This window comes from Mobula birostris, chromosome 10 (assembly GCF_030028105.1).
Source record: "Mobula birostris isolate sMobBir1 chromosome 10, sMobBir1.hap1, whole genome shotgun sequence".
NCBI lineage: Eukaryota > Metazoa > Chordata > Chondrichthyes > Myliobatiformes > Myliobatidae > Mobula > Mobula birostris.
In genome coordinates this window covers 39,485,870-39,500,607 of record NC_092379.1, presented here as the reverse complement: position 1 = coordinate 39,500,607, position 14,738 = coordinate 39,485,870, and the positions used below count along the sequence as shown (strand labels likewise).

At 43.6% G+C, this 14,738-nt stretch overlaps 1 protein-coding gene across 1 annotated transcript in view; it reads right to left on the bottom strand.

Moving 5' to 3' along the window:
- LOC140203608 (serine/threonine-protein phosphatase 2A 65 kDa regulatory subunit A beta isoform-like) overlaps positions 1-14,417 on the bottom strand; it is a 96,324-nt gene extending 81,907 nt beyond the window's left edge. Inside the window, exons 1-2 of the mRNA XM_072269656.1 lie at positions 14,170-14,417; positions 12,388-12,602 (exon numbers count right to left, since the gene is read on the bottom strand). Coding sequence (XP_072125757.1) covers positions 12,388-12,602; positions 14,170-14,417 — 463 coding nt within the window. The remainder of the gene's footprint in view (positions 1-12,387; positions 12,603-14,169) is intronic.
- Positions 14,418-14,738: the final 321 nt, after the last annotated feature.

The following is a 14,738-nucleotide window of genomic DNA, read 5'->3' as shown; positions in this document are numbered from 1 at the left end:
ATTGCTGAACTGTTGCATTCATTATCCTTTTGATTAGAGTACTGTGTTGCTTGTTTCTTTAATAAAACTTTCTTAGTTCTAGTAATCCAGACTCCAACTGAGTGATCCATTTCTGCTGGTTTGGCAACCCAGTTACGGGGTACGTAACAAAGACCAGTGGTCCCCAATCACTGGGCTGTGGACCGGTACCGGGCCGCGAGGAAACGATATGATTTGGCGATATGAGTCAGCTTCACCTTTCCTCATCCCCCCTCACCCACTGCTGAGCTTGAACACACGCGAGGTCATTACCCGCGCGTCATCCATGTCAGCACAGGAAGAAGATCAACTCCTCGAGCTTGCAAATGAAGGCGGACTTAAAAGTATGTTTGACATAACATCTCTGTCGGCATTCTGGATCAAAGTCAAGGCTAAATATCCTGAGATAGCCACAAAAGCACTGAAAACGGTGCTTCCATTTCCAACATATCTCTGCAATGAATGCAACAAAAACTAAATTGCAGAATAGACTGGACATAGGGAACCCACTTCGAGTATCGCTGTCTCCCATCACCCCTCGATATGACCGTGTTGTTGAAGGGAACAAGTTTTCAGCCCAGGGCTCCCACTGATTCAGCGATATTTGTGTGTTGCAATTAATTTATATGCGGGGAAATATGTGCTGTGTGTTTAATATCCAAATGTTACTTAAAATGTTATGATGCTATTGACTTATAAGTGACTTATATAACCATATAACAATTACAGCAAGGAAACAGACCATCTCTGCCCTTCTAATCTGTGCTGAACGCTACTCTCACCTAGTCCCACCGACCTGCACTCAGCCTATAACCCTCCATTCCTTTCCTGTCCATATACCTATCCAATTTAAGGTTAAATGATCATATCGAACCTGCCTCTACCACTTCCACTGGAAGTTCGTTCAATACTTACTTCAATCTCCCCTGTCCTCCCCTATAATTGACTTATTCATGCAAGGAAGATATGCGCTGTGTGCTTAATATTAAATTTGTTAGATAAACCCTTTTAGAAATGAAATTCAGTGTATTAGCCACTTATCACCTATATTCCGGTCGTGATTAACACCCCGCCCCCGTACAGAATCGCCAAAAACGATTTGTAGAAAAAAAATCGGCACGTACACGCATGCGCAAGTCACGCATGCGCACTGGTGCCCACGCAAGTCTTCATGGTCATTGTAGCCTATCTCGAGGTAAACACAACGTATCCGTTGGTAACCCTACACCCCACCCCTCCACCAGGTCGGCCAGTCCGCAAGAATATTGTCAATAAGAAACCGGTCCGCGTTGCAAACTAGGTTGGGGACCCCTGCTGTACAGTTGTGTTGTTAGCAGAACCGCAGATATTACATTTATTTTTCTGATCTTCGACATGAAAATATATTAAGAATGCATGGATTACTGATTCCTTCAGTATCTCTTCTGGCCACTGCCTGCCACTTGAAAACATACTTATTCTTACTCAAATCCTACAATTCCTAGCCGTTTGTCTACTTGCACATGCAGAGGAGTTGTTAGGCTGGAAGATAGACAAGTATGGAGAGGGAGGAGTTCAAATCAAGATTTTGTTTTTATAAGTTTTTAAAGAGTAAAGTCCTGTCAGAATATGTTAACCTGGGTCTCATTAATTCTGATCCATGTTTATGCCAATAAAATTAGAATTTGAACTTGGACATTGCACCTTCGGCTCTCTAAAATCTCACATGGTCGAATAAAGCAGTTGAAAGCAGCTATAAGTGTACGAAATGCAAACGAGACCAATCACTATTGTCAATTGTTTTAGCCTGCAAAGTCGATCACGTTCGAAAGGACTATCGGTTCCCTTTTCATGAAATGAAACATGGTCATAATGCTTTTGATGTGAGGTCAATTCATCTGAGAAGCCAGGTTAACCCTCAACACATTTCCCAATACCAAAAGTAATGGGTTCACAGTGAGGGATAAACTTGGACAACGATCTGAGATCTCTTAAGTTTGGAAGAAGGCAAATGTAAAAAGAAAATACAAACGCTTCGAAAATGTCAGCAGTCTTTCAGATAGAAATCACCTATGTAATTAGATTAGTTAGTGGGAAGTCAGAAGATTCGGCAGTTTCTGAGAAATAGCAGACGGCAGCTGAAAAGCCATAGGGAGAGAAAAGTTGAAATGTGAAGGAATCTACTCAATGACACAAAGAGGATGTCAACAGTATTTTGTTTTTGTCAGATATACAAAGATTACAAGGAAAGCGAGAGTAGATATCAAATTCCCGAAAATGACACTGGAACGGTAGTAATGAGGGACGAGAAAATGGCGGAAGAACTGATTAAGTACTTTGCAGTATCTTCACTGTAGAGGACACTAGCAGCACACCGTATGGTCGGAAGTGTCAGAGGGAATACGTGAACGTAGTTGCTATTATTAGGAAGAAGGTGCCCAGGAAGTTGTAAGGTCTGAAGGCAAGTAAGTTACCTGGACCAGATGGACTACACCCCAAGGTTCAGAGGAGGTACCTGAATAGTTTGTGGAGTAATAATAATCTTTCAAGAATCACTACATTCTGGTATAGTTGCAGAGAAATGCAGAATTGCAAATGTCACTGCACTCTTCAAGAAGTGAGCGAGGGGGAAGAGAGGAAATTATAGGCTAGTTACCTTGACCTCAGTGGTTGGGAAAACTTTGGAGTCGCTTGTTCAGGAAGAGGTTTCAGGGTACCAGAGGCATGGTAAAATAGACATGGGTTTCTTTATGGGAAATCTTGCCAGGCAAATCTTATGGAATTATTTGGCGAAATACCAAGTAGGACAGGCAAAGCAGAAACGGTGGATGTTGTGGATTTGATTTTCAGAAGGCCTTTGACAAGGTGCCGCACATGAGGCTGCTAAGCAATTAAGAACCCATGGTACTACAGAGAAGATTCTAGCATGGGTAGAACATTGGCAGATTGACAAGAGGCAAAGAGTGTGAATAAGCAAAACCTCTTCCGATTGGTTGCCGATGACTGGTGGTGTTGCACAGTGGTCAATGTTAGAACCACTTATTTTTACGTTCTACTTCAATGATTTGAAGTGATGGTTTTGTGGCCAATTTTGCAGATGACACAAAGATAAGTGGACGGGCAAGTAGTGTTGAGGAAGCAAAGGGGCTGCAGGAAGACTTAGACAAATTAGGAGAATAGGCAAAGAAGTGGCAGATGGAATACAGTGTCGGGAAGAACATGATCATGAACTGTGGTAAAAGGAATAAAAGCGTAGACTAAAAGGGGAGAAAATTCAAAAATCCGAGGTGAAAAGGGACTTGGAAGACCTCGTGCAGGACTCCCTAACGGTCTTGCTGGTTGAGTCTGTGATTAGGAATGTAAATACAATTTTAGCATTCATTCTGAGAGGACAAAAAGAGAAAAAAGAAACATATCACGCTGGGAATTTATAAGGGACTGGTGACACCACACTTGGAGTCCCGTGAGCAGTCTTGGGGCCATTAAAAACGCAAAAATGATTCCGGAAATGACAGGCTCGCCATATTAGTGCCGTTTGACGTCTCTGGTCATGTAGTCGCTGGATTTTCAAGGATTAGACGGGGGTGGTGTGGTTAGTGTAATTTCATTGAAAGCTATCGAATGTTGAAAGGCACAGATGGACTGGGATTGGAAAGGATGTTGCCTCTATCTGGGATAGTCTAGCACCGACGTGCACAGGTTCAGAATAGAGGGACGTGCATTTACAACGGAGATGAGGGGGTTTTCCTTTAGCCTCAGAGTTGTGAATATGTTGAATTCATTAGCACAACACAGGCGACTGTGGAGGCCAGGTCATTCGGTGTAGATAAGGCGGAAGTTGCTAGGTTCCTGTTCAGTCAAATGCTGAAAAGTTACAGGAGAGGGCAAGAGAATGGAATTGAGAAGAAAAGCGATAAGCAATGATCAAATGGCAGAGCAGTGGCCCAATTCAGCTCCTATGTCTTTTGCTTTTATGGTCTTAAGGTAACGAAAGAACAAAAAAAAACAATTTCTACAGCTAAAAAATGCTGAGGAAGGATATCCCTAATAAAAAGAGATTACCTTTGGTATATTTAACAGGTCCGTTAATACCTGACGAGAGAGAAAGAGAGCTATCGCTTCATTCCGATGGTGTTTCATTAGAGCTGAGGGGGGAAGGCTGGCCAGAAACAGGGGGAATTATTGAAATCATGCATGGTTCTATCATAGAACATAGAACATTACATCCTTATATAAAGACCCTTCAGCCCACAATGTTGTGCTGAACTATTTAAACTGACAATCAAATGACTAACCGATCTGTTCTGCCTACAGAATGTGAATATCCTTCTATTTCCCTCACATTCATGTGCCTGTTGAAATGTTGCTTAAAAATCCCTAAGGTGTCGGACTGTACCATCAACCCAGAAAGCTCATTCCAGGCACCACCCAGTCTCCGTGTAAAATATTGCCCCTCACATCTCCTTTGAGATTACACTTCTATCCGAATGCAGGCCCTAGGAAAGAGATAGTCTGTCTACTCTATCTATGCATCCAATGATCTTATAACCTCCATTGCGCGTGCCTTCTGATCTAGATAGCATCTTGGTAAACTTCTTTTGCACCCTTTCCAAAGCCTCGACATCTTTTCCGTAATGGGGCAACCAGAAATGTATGGAATATCCAGATGTGGCCCGAAAGTCGCAGCATAACCTCTTGACTTTTGAACTCAATGCCTCGACTAATAAAAGCAAGTGTTCCGTAAGCCTCCTGAACCACACTGTCAAGCTGTGTAGCTACTTTCCGGTATCTACGGACTTCGACCCCAAGATCCCTCTGCTCATCAAGATTGCTAAGATTGCCCTTGACAGTATTATCTCTTTCCATTTGGACTACCAAGGTACAGGATTTGTCCCGGTTAACCTCCATCTGCCATTTCTCCACCCATACGTACAATTGATCTATTACTCTCTGTATTTTTTTGCCAGTCAACTACACTATCCACAACAGCACCAATAAAGATAGAGAGGGAGATAAAAGGAGAGGTGTGTTGTCAAATCAGCGACAATGTCACAGTTGCTCTCAGTGAGGAAACATTAGAGGATTTATCCACTCAGACTACTAGACTAGACATTAATGTTAACGAAGGTGCAAACACTCAGGTGGCTTTGTACTACCCGCTTCCTATTAGCGAACTAGAGTTTGAGCATATAGATACTGAGATATGCACAGGTAAATATGGGGAAGATCGAAAAGCAACACGTTTGTTGCTGTGGGTGACTTCAGCATCTCCAATATTAACTGCAACATCCTCAGTGCAAGGACTTCACGCTTGGCGGAATTCATTACGTACATCCACGAGGGTTGCATATATCAACATATCGACAGTCCATGAACCGGGTAGAGGGGAGGGGTGAGGTAGGATCTGCTGTAGGGAAATGAACCTAGCCAGGTGACTGTTAATTCAGTGGGAAAACATATAAGGATCTGGGAATCCTTAGTTTAAGCAATGCATTAAAATGCTGGAGTAACAGAGCGGGTGAGGCAGCATTAAAAGTGGGAAATGTACAGTTAAGGCTTAGGGCTGCGACGAAACTCGACTGTTAGTTTCCAGATGAAAACAGGCCTGGAACCAATCCCTAAGGAACTCCATTATGCATCGACCTCCAGTCTGAAACGTAAACTCACACCATTGTCCTCTGCTTCCTACCATCAATCTAATTTTGTATCCAACCAGCTGAATCTTCCTGGAAGCCTTTCGATCTACTTTTCCATAACAACTTTTACGGGCTTCACTATTTCAAAGGTATCACTAAATCACTGAAGCTCACTTCTCTATAGGTCTGCTCTCCTCAAAAGCTGAAATCTCTGTTCAAAAAACAAAGTGGATTTCACAGATGACGAATCATATTTTACTAATCTGCACAATTATCTTTGCTCTATCTAGCTTGAAGGTTCAGTCATAGTCATACTTTATTGATCCCGAGGGAAATTGGTTTTCGTTACACTTGCACCATAAATGATTAAATAGTAGTAAAATCATAAATAATTAAATAGTAATATGTAAATTATGCCAGGAAATAAGTACAGGACTAGCCTATTGGCTCAGGGTGTCTGACCCTCCAAGGGAGGAGTCGTAAAGTTTGATGGCCACAGGCAGGAATGACTTCCTATGACGCTCAGTGTTGCATCTCGGTGGAATGAGTCTCTGGCTGAATGTACTCCTGTGCCCAGCCAGTCCATTATGTAGTGGATGGGAGATATTGTCCAAGATGGCATGCAAGTTGGACAGCATCCTCTTTTCAGACACCACCGTCAGAGAGTCCAGTTTCTTCCCCACAACATCACTGGCCTTATGAATGAGTTTGTTGATTTTGTTGGGTTTGTTGAGTTTGTTAACCTGTACATGCGATAGGTTTGTTGTTGTGCCCGAAGTGATTAGCTGTATCTCCGGAGATTAGTTGTCTGTTAATAAAGGACGATCAAAATGCTCTTATCTTTGTTCCGGCTTCCAGAGAATGGAGTGTTGGGGCAGAATTTCTCTTTGTTCCAACGAGGATATATAAAGATATTTTTCGAATGGAGAGGTTATATAATAATATGATTTTGTAAAAAAAAAGTACGTGATGTATTTCTGCCGATTTGTAAGGAGTTGTGAAACGCAGACATTGATGCATATTGCAGTAAATTAATACAGCCATTTCTTCTACCATAAAAAAATCAACCATATGCTTTATGGCATTTACTGCCTTTTATTCGCCTTGTAGCTCTTTCTCGCCTTGAACTATCATTCACGGCCTCTGTAGTACGAAATAGATCATCAGTTAGTCAAATGAAATATTTGTCCGACAAATATTAGGGATGGCTGCTGTCATTACATTATTAGAGAAATATATCCAACTTGGCCATTTCACAACAATTTCATTCTAATATTTTTATCCCTGTATTTGCAGAAGTGGTTTTGTGATCGAAGATAAAAGTTTCTGGTTCACATTTAACACAAGACAAGTTATATTTAAAACAATGTTGCACATTCGTGGTTGAATTAGCTTCATCCATTATTTCATACATTTACCTATTATATTTACTAGATATTGTACCGTGGTTTTCAGCTGTTCCCTGAACTTTCTCTGAGTGACTGCAGAGATAAATGTGTTTGTGCAGCAACTTAATAGTTGGAGCATATTGGCAGTTTCAATAAATATAGACTTGGGATCACTGTAACCGCTAACTTGATGGTCATTGGAAATTCTCTCATATAGGAACTGTAACAAATGTGTCATCCACAATAGTATGGAACTGCCTGAAACGGCGAAGAGTAACACAATAGACTTCCTCCTGCTCTCCATCCCTGCGTCAGTCTGATTGTTCCCACTGTTTTGGACTTGGAGTCTCTTCCGGGCTCTACTAGCTTCTAAAATGTGTCTGACAGTGAGAAGATTGAGCAAAAGGATCGGGAAACAAGGAGTGAAGAGGTGGTTGAACCAATCATAAATGCCCCACAATAGAGAAGTATAACGGACAGCTTTCAGTTTGCAATACCATGGTACATTGTTAATTATATAGCTGGGTTCATGAATGAAGTAGCATGGAATATTGATAAAACAACTAAGTAAACAAACAGTTGCTATGACCACAGATGCCGTTTTGTCGGTGCAATACTTCGCCTTCAGTTTCTGGCAACAAATGACGACAAAACGGTCAGAGGTGAAAGCGACGGTTAACCAAACAGAACTGACCCTGGCTGCATAGGTTATTGCAATAATGGCACTACACACTGGGGTGATGGAGAGGAAACTTGCTGGGAAATAAATGCCACAAATGCGGTTGATAATCACAGCGGTAATAATGAGGAGCAAATCCGTTACTGCCATGGAGACCAAATAGCGAGTGATGCATTTAGAGAGGCCACACTTCCCGCGGGACAGGATCAGAATCGCCACCAAATTAGCTTTAGGGAAAAGAAAGGGAGACACGGATGTTTATACCATAGACTGTCAACAGCAGCAGTACATAGACAAGAAAAATATACATTTTAGAACTCTGACACGTAAAACGCTCATGGTAATATGAAAATGGAAAAGTTTAAGTTAAATAAGTTAGGTTAGAGAACGCATATGCATGAACCGGCGTTCTCATAGGAAAAGTCATAAATACGAGTCGCTTCAACACTCGAGCCCACTCAGTCGAAATCATTGCTTATTATCCACATTTTTGTCATTTTCCTGCTCGCCTCTATATTCGTAATACGCAGTAAAAACACCGGTGTGTGTTTCAGATGATTCAATGACTGAGCCTGCATGCTGCGCTGAATTAATTCAGCATATTTATTTCCATACTGGTTATAAATGACCTCATGATATTTGGAGATTATGTTCCTGGTTTCGAAACACCTCGCCCTTCCCGGCCCCGACTAATAGCATTTTACACTGCCAAAGTACACTTGCTTTTTTTTCCAGAGCTACTCATTTATTAGGTAGGGAAACCAAGACGATGAATAAAACTCCAGTTAAGGTCTGAGGGAGGCCTCGCATAATTTGAACAAATCAGAGTTCGTCCGGTACTAGAACTTTCTTGTAATGTCTGCTTATACAAGGATCGCCCTTCCCGATGACATGACTTGTGTTCCAGGACAACGAGGTTCCAATTAACTGAAAAAAGACCAATCTTTGGGAAACTAAAACAACATGTTTTGGAATTAGATCACTTCAAATTTATCTATATTATATTCTATCTTCTATTTACTTTTAGAATTATTCAGAGATGTAATTTACTGACACATTTACTTGAATTTACCTTGCAAGCTTTCCGAGAATTGATGTTGAGCAGTGAGGAATTCAATTGGGAATTACACAAATCTGAGATCTTACTATATATAGTTTTCCACAGAAATCTTACATCAGTTTAAAAAAATCCGGTTTTATTATATCCTACTGATGTATAGCCTCGTCGCTAGCACAGTTTAATAATAGGTCTTTAGTTTTCGTTGCTGTGTGAAAGTCCGAGACACCGAGTAACGCAGGCTTACCCGTTTTCCAGTAGCAAAATATGAAAATCCAGAAATTTTAGTCCTGGGAAAAAGCCCCTGATCATCCACACGATCAATGACACTCATGATCTTATACACCTCTATCAGTCCACCTCTCATCCTCCATCGCTCCCAGGAGAAAAGGCCAAGTTCACTCAACCTATTCTCATAAGGTACGCCTTCCAATCCAGGCAACATCCTTGGAAACCTCCTCTACATACCCTCTATAGTACCGACATCTTTCCTGCGGTGAGGTAACCAGAACTGAGCACAATACTCTAAGTGAGGTCTGATGAAGGTCTTACATACCTGTAGCATTATCTCACGTCTCTAACTCATTCCCACGGTTGATGAATGCCAACATACCACAGGCCTTCTTAACAATACTGTCAAAGTGAGCAGCAGCTTTGAGTGTCCTATGTGACCGCAAGATCTCTCAGATAGAAACATAGAAAATAGGTGCAGGAGTAGGCCATTCGGCCCTTCGAGCCTGCACCGCCATTTATTATGATCATGGCTGATCATCCAACTCAGAACCCTGCACCAGCCTTCCCTCCATACCTCCTGATCCCCGTAGCCACAAGGGCCATATCTAACTCCCTCTTAAATATAGCCGTTGAACTGGCCTCAACTGTTTCCTGTGGCAGAGAATTCCACAGATTCACCACTCTCTGTGTGAAGAAGTTTTTCCTAATCTCAGTCCTAAAAGGCTTCCCCTTTATCCTCAAACTGTGACCCCTCGTTCTGGACTTCCCCAACATCGGGAACAATCTTCCTGCATCTAGCCTGTCCAATCCCTTTAGGATTTTATAGGTTTCAATTAGATCCCCCCTCAATCTTCTAAATTCCAACGAGTACAAGCCTAGTTCATCCGGTCTTTCTTCATATGAAAGTCCTGCCATCCCAGGAGTCAATCTGGTGAACCTTCTTTGTACTCCCTCTATGGCAAGGATGTCTTTCCTCAGATTAGGGGACCAAAACTGCACACAATACTCCAGGTGTGGTCTCACCAAGGCCTTGTACAACTGCAGTAGTACCTCCCTGCTCCTGTACTCAAACCCTCTCGCTATAAGTGCCAGCATACCATCTGCCTTTTTCACTGCCTGCTGTACCTGCATGCCCACTTTCAATGACTGGTGTATAATGACACCCAGGTCTCATTGCACCTCCCCTTTTCCTAATCAGCCACCATTCAGATAATAATCTGTTTTCCTATTTTTGCCACCAAAGTGGATAACTTCACATTTATCCACATTAAATTGCATCTGTCATGAATTTGCCCACTCACCCAACCTATCCAAGTCACCCTGCATCCTCTTAGCATCCTCCTCACAGCTAACACTGCCGCTCAGCTTCGTGTCATCCGCAAACTTGGAGATGCTGCATTTAATTCCCTCATCCAAGTCATTAATATATATTGTAAACAACTGGGGTCCCAGCACTGAGCCTTGCAGTACCCCACTAGTCACTGCCTGCCATTCTGAAAAGGTCCCGTTTATTCCCACTCTTTGCTTCCTGTCTGCTAACTAATTCTCTATCCACATCAATACCTTACCCCCAATACCGTGTGCTTTAAGTTTGCACGCTAATCTCCTGTGTGGGACCTTGTCAAAAGCCTTTTGAAAATACAAATATACCACATCCACTGGTTCTCCCCTATCCACTCTACTAGTTACGTCCTCAAAAAATTCTATGAGATTCGTCAGACATGATTTTCCTTTCACAAATCCATGCTGACTTTGTCCGATGATTTCACCGCTTTCCAAATGTGCTGTTATCACATCTTTGATAACTGACTCCAGCAGTTTCCCCACCACCGATGTTAGGCTAACCAGTCTATAATTCCCCGGTTTCTCTCTCCCTCCTTTTTTAAAAAGTGGGGTTACATTAGCCACCCTTCAATCCTCAGGAACTAGTCCAGAATCTAATGAGTTTTGAAAAATTATCACTAATGCATCCACTATTTCTTGGCCTACTTCCTTAAGCACTCTGGGATGCAGACCATCTGGCCCTGGGGATTTATCTGCCTTTAATCCTTTCAATTTACCTAACACCACTTCCCTACTAACAGGTATTTCACTCAGTTCCTCCATCTTACTGGTCCCTCTGTCCCCTACTATTTCTGGAAGATTATTTAATAATCAACATTGCCAAGAGTCTTACCATTACTATTATATTCTGTCTTCAATTTTGGCCTACCAAAATGAACCACTTCACACATCTGGGTTGAAGTCCATCTGCCACTTCACAGCCCAGTTCTGCATCCTATCGATGTCCCGTTGTAACCATTGCCAATCCTCCAGACTATCGACAACACCCCCAACCTTCGTGTCATCAGCAAACCTACCAACCCACCTTTCTACTTCTTCATCGAAGTCATATATAAAAACCACAAAGAGGACACAAAAATCACAAATCTCAGGGCTTCATGACTGTCCGCTTTTCAATACGCCAAGGACACAGCCTGGAAGAATAGCGTGCCTTCAGGGTGCCGGAATTTCATAGCTCTGGAGGCAGGCAGATGTGAGGTCGGTGTCACCGCCTAATGTGCTGTGGAAGATCGAAAGCAGAGAGCTGGCTGCTGTCTATGTGACCAGAGACCAGACTTCCTTGGACACAGAACTCGGGGAAAAAACGACGCAAAACACCTTTAACACCATAAATCTGTGAGTCATTTTGTTATGTTTCCCCTCTCTCAGTGAAACTGGGACACCTGCTATTCCCTTATTAGGGAGAGACAGAGAGCCTGTGACTTCGCGAATTACAGGGCGAAGGAGAAGTCTTCGGGGGTACTGAAATTCTGTGTCTTTATTACTGCTTTGCTGCACGTTTGACTGCTCCGTGAAGGGAGCAGATGCTTTTTTTATGCTGGCGATTGCGTTGCTTTGCTGCTGCTTATGCGTGGGTGGGGGAAGTTCGGGGACTTTGAAGTTCTAACATTTAAATATCATTCACTCTTTGGGACAATGCTCTGTTTTCGTGCATGCTTGTGAAGAAAAAAATTTTCATGATGTACGTATATTGTATACATGTCATGGTCCGGTCCGTGAAGGTCGCATTCCAGTTCACAGTCCGGTCCATGGTTCCTTATTCCAGGTTTTCCAGTTTTCCCTTGTCCTGTTGTGTGCCTCAATCCAGGCACATGATTCCCATTTTTGGTTGGCTACATAAACAGCTCCTGGGTTCAGCTTCAGTTGCTTGACTGTTCCTTTCCCATCCTTCTGTAGCCTCGCCTGCTACCTTCGCCTGTAACACCGTCATGTTCAACCGCCAGGGCAAGACTGGGGCCTTGCTGTGACTAGATAAAGAACTATCTTTCTTTGTTTGGAACTGTCTCTTTATGTCCAAGCCTTCGCTAGGTAGGTCTGGCTGTTTGCCGCTACCTTGTGTTGGGAACCATCTCTTCGTGCTCTCGCCTCCGCTGGGTAGATCCAGCTGTTTGCCGCTGCCTTGTGTTGGGAACCATCTCTTCGTGCTCTCGCCTCCGCTGGGTAGATCCAGCCGTTTCCCACTACCTTGAGCTCTGCGTTCCTGTTCTCCCTCGACCAAGGCTGAGTTCTTGTTCTCCCTCGAACAAGGATCTGCATTCCTGTTCTCCCTCGAAAATAGCACCGAATGGCTGGCACACCATTCCTAAGTTGGAAAAAATAGCTCCTAATTTTAGCCAAATCCAAAACACTTCTTTATGAAGCTTGGATGTGGGCTATGTGCGGGATATATTACACGGGAGGGTATCTTTGTACAATTTCATTGCCAGGGAACTACACGAAAGATGCAGTGTTATCACTTTTAGTAGCAATAATTTAAAGGCAGGTTGTTAAATAAACAGCGAAAGATTATGTAATGAAAATGCAAACAGCCTTTGGTATCCTTGCGCACTGGGTTAAGAATGATATCGGCCAAATGTGGACAAATTTGCAAAGGTAAATAGGTATCTTGGTTGGTATGGTCCGGTTTGGCCAAAAGGCCCGTATCTCTGCTGTATAGCACTATGACTCTAGTCAGTGACAACGGATATACAGAACTAGAAGGCGAATAAGGATGAAAATGCTAAGTCCAAATGACGAGAAAATTTGAGTCCAGAAGTAGGGATAGAGGTTTTCATAAGTACACCATGATTACAGTGTTTACTGCAGGTCTCCCTGTCTGAGAAAAGTGTTCAAAATCGGGATTATAGCAAAGGTTCGCCAGGTTTATTCCTGGGCTGACAAGACTGATGTCCGTCAAGGGATTGATTCGATTCGATTCGATTCATATTCGCAAAAGAACGAGAGAGGGGTCTCGTGGAAATCTCGTTATATATAATCACGAAAGTGGGGCTTTTCACCCACCTCGTCAGAAAGTGATGACAATCTGTCCAGATAGCCTGCATTTCTTCTGCACAAGACTCACATTCCTGCATGTCTTTCCTGTAACCTGCCCATGAGCTTTCCAAATGTTCTACTTCGTTTCTTCATCCACCATAGTCTCTGCATTCTCGTTCGAGACAGCCATTACCGTCTATCAGGAAAACCCTGGTCATCGACTTTCAATTAAAATCCTCCTCCTCCCATCTGTGGCAACGAATACCGCAGATTCGCCGCCTCCAGGTTAAAGGAATTTCTCGTCTTTCCTGTTCTAAATGGATATTCCTCTGTTCTTTTCGAAGCACAGTAGCATAGCGGTTAGCGTAACTCTCTTACAGCAACAGCCACCGGGATTCTACCTTCTCCAGGAGGCCGTGTTTCCTTCAGATTATCTGGGATGCCCCGCCCGCCCCCCGCTTAACCAGGGGTACACAAAAACGATAGGAGGTTGGATCTGCACCCGGGTTCGGGGGACAGAAGGGAATGTTGTCTGACTCACGAGGGTCCCCCTTTCTACTGGTCAACCCTCCCTTTTGGCCGAAGGGAACAGGTAGCACGGAAGTGGCGGGACTGGCCGCAATAGAGACATTTCCCCGCTCTCAATTTCCGGAGTCGCTCTGTGAGAGAAAGGCGGTTCCGTCCCAGCTGCATGGGTTCCTCTCCTGGGTGGTGGAAACGGCTGGACTGGGAGCTATTCCAGGAGAGGGAGGAGAAGAGAGGCTAGGGCTGGTGGGAGACGGTAAAGAGTGTCGTGGAGTTGCTAAAGGGAGTGGACGACCAGTTCTCTCCCTATGGCGTTCTCGAAGACAATTGTCCAACCTGGTGGCTAGGGAGATCAAACAATCCAGGCTGTTGGTGTCATCCCTTGCCGCCAACTCGTCTTTCACCATGTCGCTGAGGCCTTTCCAAAATACCCCTTGGAGTGCCTCATCATTCCACCCCGAGTCAGCCACTAACATCCGGAAATCCACGGAATAGGCGGCAACACTGTGTGAGCGCTGACGGAGAGTGAGTAGTCGCTTAGCGGCATCTTTACCACGGGCAGGGTGGTGAAAGCTCCTTCTCATTTCTGTGATAAAGGTGGGGAATGAAGAGCAGTTAGCCGGTTGATTATCCCAGATAGCTGTAGCCCACACTAAGGCACTTCCCCGCTACAACCCATATAACCCATCTTTGACTTGTCTGTGGAGTACTTGGATGACTGCTGTTCGAACACCAAGGAGCATTGCAGAAGGAAGGCCCGGCACTTCCCCAAATCCGCAGCATAGTGTTCTGGTTCAGGTATGTATGGCTCTCTTGGCGGTGGTGTTACCGACACGTAGGGGGTTGCCACTTCCGGCTGTCTGGGCTGGGCTGACAGAGTTCCAGGAGTGGATCGGGTAAGATGA